This window comes from Lathyrus oleraceus, chromosome 4, assembly GCF_024323335.1.
Source record: "Lathyrus oleraceus cultivar Zhongwan6 chromosome 4, CAAS_Psat_ZW6_1.0, whole genome shotgun sequence".
Lineage (NCBI taxonomy): Eukaryota > Viridiplantae > Streptophyta > Magnoliopsida > Fabales > Fabaceae > Lathyrus > Lathyrus oleraceus.
Genome location: NC_066582.1, coordinates 319,785,551 through 319,794,955, shown reverse-complemented (window position 1 = coordinate 319,794,955; position 9,405 = coordinate 319,785,551). Strand labels below are relative to the sequence as shown.

The 9,405-nt window shown below is 34.9% G+C and overlaps 1 protein-coding gene across 1 annotated transcript; it reads left to right on the top strand.

The window, feature by feature from the left end:
* Positions 1-814: 814 nt before the first annotated feature.
* Positions 815-8,917, top strand: LOC127075297 (protein PAT1 homolog 1). Its single transcript, XM_051016783.1, has 5 exons — positions 815-1,125; positions 2,121-2,266; positions 2,816-2,872; positions 5,811-5,874; positions 6,231-8,917. Exons 1-5 carry the CDS (start codon positions 1,041-1,043, stop codon positions 8,522-8,524), a joined length of 2,646 nt encoding a protein of 881 aa, XP_050872740.1. The 5' UTR covers positions 815-1,040; the 3' UTR covers positions 8,525-8,917.
* Positions 8,918-9,405: the final 488 nt, after the last annotated feature.

The following is a 9,405-nucleotide window of genomic DNA, read 5'->3' as shown; positions in this document are numbered from 1 at the left end:
TTAGTAAAATTATCATTCTCTCTTATATATATATAATATATATATATATATATATATATATATATATATATATATATATATATATATATATATATATATATTTTAATATATGTGAAATGGTCAACTGAAAGACTATTATGGGAGGAAGAGAATAACTTTTCTATCTTTGATATTACGACCAAATAATTAAAAATGAAGATTTTTTTTACTTAACTTTAATAAATACTACCTCCGTTTTTTATTATAAATCGTTTTGGGAAAATATTTTGTACCACAATATAAGTCGTTTTATAATATCAATGAGTCATTAATGTTATTTTTTCTATTATACCCTTAAACATTTATTATTCTCTCTTCTTTCAATTATATCAATTTATCTTTTCAATATCATTAATGAAGGACAACTTTGTAAAATCCTTCATAATTTCTCTTTTTTATACCACAATTATTATATTTCTTAATACGTGTGAAAAATCAAAAACGACTTATAATAAAAAACGGAGGGAGTAATAAAAAGAACTTATTATTTATTATACTTATCTAGAATTAATAAAATATATTTTTTTATAACAAATAAAAAAAAATGAAACAAGCAATAAAAGAAAAGAGGCGGGAATTGACTAGATTGTTAAATCCGCCATTATCACCTATCACAGTCTAACTCGTTATGATTTGACACAACGAAATTGTCTACTACCTAATTTATTTATAATGATTACACTTAATTAGATTGATTAGTAAAATTATAAAATAATTACTAAAGTAATAAAAATAAGAAAAATATTCCAACATACATTACTCCAATAAATATAAAAACATAGACGCTACCAGAATCTCAATTCACCCTACCCTTCGTAGGGTTCCTCTCTTTCTCTCTCGAAAAATCAAACCCCATCACCTCATTCGATCTTCATCCTCATTCATTCATGACCTAATTCTAATCCTTATAGCTCACAATCTCTCACCAATTTCATCTTTTTCTCGATTCTTCTTCATCGCTTCCGTTTTTTGTGTCTCCGCGACCTTTCGATTTTTTATGGATGGATGTGTTCACTGCTGCTGGGGTTGACGCTCTTGGTGCTTCCAACAACCAAGATCTTAACCTCTTGGAAAATGTTCCTCAAGGTTCGTTTCGTGATTTATAAACTGTTATCGTGTTGTTGTTATTGCTGTGAGTACATTTTAATTTTGTTTCTTCGATTTTGTTGTTTGGTAAGGGTTTTGCATATAGATCTGTTTTTTTATGTACCGACATTTTCAGTTCACGGCAACTCAGTTAACAGGGTTCTTGCATGCCGTTTCTTAGGTCAATATTTTGATGATTTTGATTGTTATGTATGAATTTAAATAATCGACTGTTTTGCTGCTCTGTCTTGATTTTGGATGGTTGGATACTTTTGATAGGGTTTTATATCAATGTCTTGATCAACTTTTTCTTTTAGTACCGTATTTGTTCTATCAAAGTTTGAATTTCAGTACTTTTTGAAAATGCTAAGGTGTGCCCTTATGACGACTCAAATTGTGGTGTTATCAAATTGTGGTGTTATCAAATTGTGGTGTTATCAAATTGTGGTGTTATCAAATTGTGGTGTTATCAAATTGTGGTGTTATCAAATTGTGGTGTTATCAAATTGTGGTGTTATCAAATTGTGGTGTTATCAAATTGTGGTGTTATCAAATTGTGGTGTTATGGCCGCAAGGTCAGAAATACATGGCGGTTGGGCACATATTGTCCGCTTTTGCTTGTCAAAATGGTGATATGGCGGGGGTTTCGGCTCTCCGCCATTGACAACATTGATGAAGACATGACACATTACCTATAATAATTTGAAAAAAATTAATAAATTAAAGGTAATCACGGCGGTTTTTGACACTGACACTTACATGGACATAGGTGTCTATGTTAAAATGAATGTTTTGGTTTCACATGTATATGACTTGTATTTTCCATATTAAATTTCCCTTATGGCTTCCTTAAACAAAATCTTCAGGGCACTTGTTAGCACAGGTTTATATTTTTTTCTTGACTTATTGGAATATGTAGATTATATTTACTGTATATGTAAAGTCAACTGTTATGGAGTTGTTGAAATGTCATTGATTTTATTTTTGTTATGCAGATGGTGCATTATTTGATGCATCACAGTATGCATTCTTCGGTAAAGATGTCGCTGAGGAAGTTGAGTTGGGGGGGTTAGGCGATGAAAATGATTACATCCCTTCTGTTGAGTTCAACGAGGAGGAGTTTTTTCTCAATGCGGAAGAGGTTAGTTTTTCACTCTCCTTACCCAATTTTTTAATGTGGCTACTATATTTAAAAACATTTTAATATTTTGCTTATGATTTAACCATTCACGGTGTACATTTTTCTTCATTTCCTCGGGAAGGTGTTTGTACATTTTTCTTCATTTCCTCGGGAAGTTGTTTTCTTCATGATAACATTCAAATGTTGCTAATTATAGGTTATAGATTATAAAATTGATGCACCAACTATAACTTTTGACCAATCTTTCATTCATATCCACTTTGGCAAAGCATCAATGCTCAAATGGTTATACTTGATTGATCTTTCATTCATATCCATTTTCCCTAATCATTGAGTTGTATTCATAATCTGAGTTTTATCTGGTTGACCATTGATGTAAAATTTCAATATTTTGAAATTTGAGAATGGATATGCTTCCTGTTTTGATGACTGACCGATTCTGCCTTCTGCTAAAAGGAAAAAAAAAAGAAATCTTACTCTTATGAGTGATTTAATATTGAAGAGACGACGCAGTAGTTGTACCAACTAACCGTTATTTTCATATTGCAGGCGGAGGATGTAAGATCTTTTTCTGAAATTGATGATCTCACAACCACTTTTTTGAAGGTATGGGTGTGATCTTTTTCTGAAATTGATGTGATCTTGATTGATAATAAGGATTTGTCTGCTACCTTGTCTGTATAAGCTTGTTTTAGTGTGTTCTAGAGGGTTTATGTTTTAATTTTAAATGTAGAAAAAAAGTTTGTTTTTGAGTACAATTTTTTCCTCAAAATCTGTTCATATCTATTTGGTTTTCAGAAGGAGAAATAAATGAAAAGCTAGAGTTGTTTTTCTTTCCATTTTTATTCTTATCTTAGAACTTGTTATCACCAAGTACCCCACAACCTGACACCCTCTACCACCACAACCTCCATATACTGTATACTCCCATGCTTGTGATATTCCACCATTGGCGCTACTCTCTGATGCCGTCACTGAAACCTTACACCCTTCACTTCAATCACCGCTGCCACTGTTAAGATATAGAATAAATGGGAGTTTGTTAGGGTTTGAGATAGGAAGTTAGCTAGGGGAGTTATTAGTTTACGGGGTAGTGCAAGCAAGATTGGTTGGATTAGTCCACTTTTTAGTAGGTTATATATTTACTTATGCAGCTTTCTTGTTTGCCTCTACATCAGGTAAATTTGGTTTGAATGATAATTTGATGTAGTAGAAATAACCGCTTTCTTTGTTTTGTTGATCAAACACATGCACTTTTCTCTAAATTTGTTACTCTTCCTTTGAATTCAGTTCTTTGATTTTTAATGGCCACCTAACAATATTCAATGTCCCACCACAACTATTCACCACCATCCTTTGAATTCAGTGTTCTACCATGGCTGTGGATGTCATATCAACCCAACCCCCTATGCCACCACTGTCTCCCAACGTCCTTCATCCTCCAATTTTTCTCCCTTAATTTATTTAGGAGGTGGGGGAGGCACTAGGCCATAAATTTTCTAGTGGGGATTCTATTAAACCCTTTGGGTTATGAAGCTAGACAATCACCACATCACCTTCCACTTTCAAAACACGTTCCTAAAATTAATTTATGAAGCATGTTTTATTTTTTTAAATTACATATATACGGAACCATCAGCCGTCCTCCAGCTTTCCTATCGAGAAAAATATTTAGGCAAGATTCTGTGGCATGTCTTGCACTTGATCTTTTTTAATCACCAACATCACCTTCCACTGTCAAAACATGCTCTTAAATAAATTTATGAAGCATGTTTTATTTTTTTAAATTACATATATACTGAACCATCAGCAGTGCTCCAGCTTTCCTTTCGAGAAAAATATCTAGGCAAGATTCTGTTGCATGTCTTGCACTTGATCTTTTTTTCTTATTAGGTAAAATGGTGTCTTATCTGTGTTTGTCAATAGTGCACCATACCGCTGCTATAGAGGTGTAGGTGGTACAGCCCCTCAACGCTACACTATTGGCCTGCGAAGCGCTATTGCCGATAGATGTTATAGCAGTCTTGAATATTGGTTTCTTAGCGTTGCAATAGCTGTGCCATCCCGGTTTGATGGCCGCTATTCTCAATTTGGGGAACATTTGTAAACCCTAATAATTTTTTAAGGGTACATTGGTCTTTCCAACCCTTTTATTGACCTAATATTTAACCCCACATGTTATACTTCTTCAGTTTTGCCGTTTTTTTTTTCCATTTTCTTCATCATTCTCCCCTACTTTCGCTGTTTTCCACTGTTCTTTTCTGTTCACCACTGTTGTCATATGCCTTTTCGCAGTTTGCCTATGATATCTTTTATTGAACTAATATTTAACCCCACAAATGTTATGCTTCTTCAGTTCCACTGTTTTTTTTTCATTTTCTTCATCATTCTCCCCCGCTTTCTTCCCTACTTTTGCTGTTTTCCACTGTTCTTTGCTGTTTGCCTCCGTTCTCCTATGATTCTTTGCAGTTTGCCTATGATGTCTTGTTCTGCTTTGCCTCTTCTCCTTGCTCTCTCTCTCTTCAAAGATTAGTAACTTAGTATTGAACTCTTTTGCTCTGTTTCTACTCTCTTCTTTCTCTGTTATTGACTTATTGCTTTCTTTCTCTGTTTCACCTCTTTGGTAACTCTTATGCTATCGTTATCTGGGATATGCACGCTGTTGAAATTTATGTTTAATGTTGGAATACTTTTATAGTTTGATTTTGATGGGAATTTATTTTGATGGGATATGTATGCTGTTGGAATTTATGTTTAATGTTGGAATACTTTTATAGTTTGATTTTGATGGGAACTTATTTTGATGGGATATGTATGCTGTTGGAATTTATGTTTACTGTTGGAATTCTATTATGTATGCTGTTGCAATTTCTATTAATAAGTATTTATCTATGCTGTTTGAAGTTATGTTTACCATGTACATTGTGTTTTAGTCTTCACAATAGTGGTCATTCCACTATCCTCAATGCCACTATAGCATTTTGGGGGCTCGGTGCTATGCACCGCTATCCGAGATTAACAACCTTGGTTTTTCCCTATTAAGTAATTGTGGATTAGAAAGTCAATAATAATACTGGTTACTAAATATGGGTGAAATTATGTTATAAGACTATAGATAGGAAACTTCATTTTCAGGATCTTAATTTGTGAAGATTTATTATTGTTGATTGATGGGTAGTTTAGATACATCATTCAAATGGTGTTTCTTGCAGCGGCAAATAAATCAAAATCCTATGAAAGTAATTATTTTATCTCTTTTTTTAGTGCAGTATAAATACATGATAGGTTCTCTCCATGCTTATTTTATCTATTTTTTAATTTTATTCTTTATTTCCTTTTAGTTGAATGTTCTGGAAACAATTAACAAATTTTGCATGTGATTCAAAAGTTGTTTGATATTTTCCATGCACTCTGCATGTAGTGTTTGGCTGTTTGGTTTAAGATTCAGTTATGATGTTGGAAATATTGCCGGTCTCTTTGAATGGTGATACCATATGTTTTATGTTAAACTGATATTGATGTCAAACATCTTAATATATTTCAGTTGAACAAAACTGTTAGTGGACCAAGAAATGCAGGAGTTATTGGTGATCGGGTGTCAAGAGAAAGTAAGTAAGCAATTATATACTATATTCAGCTATTTGTTTGTCCTTTTATCTAATAAGGTGTTATTTATCTTCTTTATTATTTTGGTAATATTGCGTTTTTAAATTTTTTTTTTAAAACATTTGAGGTGCATAGAATGGAACTTAGATGTGTTATATTCTACTTGTGGCTTTGAAGTGTAGTAACATCTAGTATTAAAATCTCGAGCTGTCAGAAAGTTTTGTACTATCATTTTCTTATAACCTACTTAAAATTCCTTATGTTAATTCGTGTCACATGGATTCTTGTTTCATCTGCTTAATTATTATTATTTTTGGTATTCTTGACTAAATTATTTCTATTCCTATATTTTATACAGATTCTTCTGCTTCTGAATGGTCACAGAGGGATGATGTTCCCTACTGGGTTGACTATCACACTTGTGATAGTGAAGGTTCTCAGGATGGCAAAAGATGGTCCTCACATCCACATTCTTCTGTCACCCATCTACAAGAATCAAAGCCCTTATGCCGAACGTCGTCGTATCCTGAGCAGCAAAGGCAGCTGCAATACCACCTCGAACATCGCTCTAGTGAACCTGTTCCTAACTGGTTTGATCAGCATTTTTATGATAGTGAAACTACTGGTGATGAAAAGAGATGGTCATCACATCCACATTCCTCTATTTCACACACAGAAGAACCAAGGCCCTTGTATAGAACGTCTTCTTATCCTGACAAGAGACAAGAACTTCCTCGTTTTTCGAGCGAACCAGTTTTGGCGCCAAAATCTTCATTCACTTCTTATCCTCCCCCTGGTGGTAGGTCTCAACAATCTTCTTCAAATCACAGTACAGGCCAGTTGAATATTCCTTATGCTAGGGGAGCTCACATGGCACTGTCATCACAAAATCCCTCTCATTTATTCAATTCTGCATTACACTTGGGTGGATCAAAATATGAGCCACATTTTAGTGGAAATTTGGCCCAATTTAATACTGGCTCCCCCCTCAATAATCGGATCCAGAATCAATGGGTCAACCAAACAGGGTTGTATACTGGAGATAATTCAAACCTTCTGAATAATATGCTACAGCAACAACTATACCATCACAATGGATCAGTGTCTCCTCACTTACTGACTCAGCTGCAGCAACAGCCGCATAGATTGCCTCATCCTGTTCAGCAGTCCGCAGCCTTAATGTCAGGTTTACAGCCCCATTTATTTAATCACCATCTTTCGCCTGGATCATCCATTGGTAGAAAATATGAACATGTGCATGGTTTTGGTGATGTTAGAGAACATAGACAAAAATCAACTCGTAGACATCGGATCTCTCAACAGGGTTCTAATGCCAGTAGCCAGAAGAGCGATAGTTGTTCAATACAATTCAGGTCCAAGTATATGACTAGTGAAGAAATTGAGAGTATTCTTAAAATGCAACTTGCCGTGACTCATAGTAATGACCCATATATCGATGACTATTATCACCAAGCTTGTCTTGCAAAAACACCTTCTGGGGCTAAATTTAAATTTTCATTTTGCCCAGCCAAAATAAAGGATATTTCCTCACGATCTCGTGCCAATTCTGAGCCATACAGGTTTCTTCAGGTTGACACTTTAGGGAGGGTTTCTTACTTGCCTATTCGTCAGCCTCGCCCTCTTCTTGAAGACGATCCTCCAAACTCCTCTGCTAGTGGTGGCTCTGAGCGAAATATTTCAGAGAAGCCCCTTGAGGGGGAGCCTTTGTTTGCAGCCAGAGTCACAATTGAGGATGGTCTCTGTCTTCTTCTTGATGTAGATGATATTGATCGTTTCCTAAAGTGCAATCTGCTTCAAGATGGTGGAACTCAATTCTTACGAAGAAGGAGTGTCCTTCTGGAAGGATTAGCAACATCACTCCATCTTGTGGACCCACTGGGAAAGAATGGACACAAAGCTGGGCTTGCTGCTAAGGATGATCTTGTTTTCTTGCGATTAGCATCTCTTACCAAGGGAAGGAAGCTCCTAGCAAAGTATCTTCGGTTGCTTGTTCCCGGTAGTGAGCTTATGAGGATTGCCTGCATGGCTATATTTCGTCATTTAAGATTCTTATTTGGTAGTATCTCTTCTGATTCAGCATTAGCGGAGACTACAAGTGATCTTGCTATGGTTGTTTGTCAGTGTGTCCAAGGAATGGATCTTGGTTCTCTTGGTGCTTGTCTTGCAGCAGTTGTTTGTTCCTCAGAGCAGCCTCCTCTTCGTCCCATTGGAAGCTCTGCCGGAGATGGTGCTTCCCTTGTTTTAGTGTCTGTCCTCGAGGGGGCTACTAAACTTCTAACTGATCATCACGCCGCTTCTAACAATAAATTGGGCAATCGCCCATTTTGGCAGGCCTCATTTGATGAATTTTTTGACCTCCTCACGAAGTATTGCATGAATAAGTACCAGAGTATCATGCAGTCACTGCTTACACAAGGGGCACAGAACAGACCTGTGATTGGATCAGATGCTGCTAAATCAGTTAGTAAGGAAATGCCGGTTGAGCTTCTACGTGCAAGTCTTCCTCACACCAATGATCGCCAGAGAAAGTTATTACTAGATTTCGCTCAGCGCTCTTTGCCGGTGGTTGGATTTAACAACTATGCTGGGAGCAGTACTAGCCGCGTGAACTCAGAGAGGGTGATTAGTTGATAGTGTAGAGTTTTGAAAATGGTTTTTGGGCTTAATGTCGCCTCAAATGATACTCACCTTGCATTGTGGCGGGGAAACGATGATATATTTGCTTTCAGGCTCTTCATATATCATGAAGTATTCAGCTTGATTTGTTCCTCATGTCTTTCATTTATTTATGATGGGGGAGCTTAGTTTATTTTTATATTTGGATCCGGTAGACTCACTAGTGGTTATAGCATGTACAGGTTTAGGCAGATATTTGATTCCCATGCTCCCTTTCAATCTTTCAGTTATGTATTCAAATTTACACCTGATGATAGGGGCGAACAGGGAAACATGCTGACCAGTTGGTGGGGCTGAAATACATGGGAACTAGTAGTTAAGAATAATTTATGTTGGCCTTGCTGCATAGTTTTATACTTTTGAATTATAAATTTAATAGGAGTATTTTTTGTAAAAAAATATTAAAGTTTGAAAAACGAGTCTGAACAAATAGAATATTATTTAGAGACAATGAATATAGAAAGTATGTCCCATAATTAAAAATGAGTATAGCTTTTTCTTATGGCTTTTCGTAGCGAGAAACATGTTTTATCATGTATGTGGAACATTTAACTTGTCACCTTCTATTTATATCTCATTTTTATAATTTTAAAATTTCAAAAATATTTTTGCTATTGTTTATCAATTAAAATTTATTTTTATTCCAAAATGTTTACTCTTCCTAATATAAAAAAATTGAAATTTTTGATAAAAAAATATCTAAAATTTCAAAAAATTTGAATTTTTTTTGAAAAATCTTGAATCCATATTAAAATTTGTCAAAATTTTTGAAGAAAAATAAAATATTCTATAATTTTTTTTTTTGGTAATTAAAAATGAGTATGGCTTTTTCTTGT

Bases quoted from the DNA above. Each gene is read 5' to 3' on its own strand.
- LOC127075297 (XM_051016783.1), top strand. From the start codon at position 1,041: ATGGATGTGTTCACTGCTGCTGGGGTTGACGCTCTTGGTGCTTCCAAC. The intron at 2,267-2,815 runs GTTAGTTTTTCA...TTCATATTGCAG, and splicing joins TTTTTCTCAATGCGGAAGAG to GCGGAGGATGTAAGATCTTT. The intron at 2,873-5,810 runs GTATGGGTGTGA...AATATATTTCAG, and splicing joins TCACAACCACTTTTTTGAAG to TTGAACAAAACTGTTAGTGG.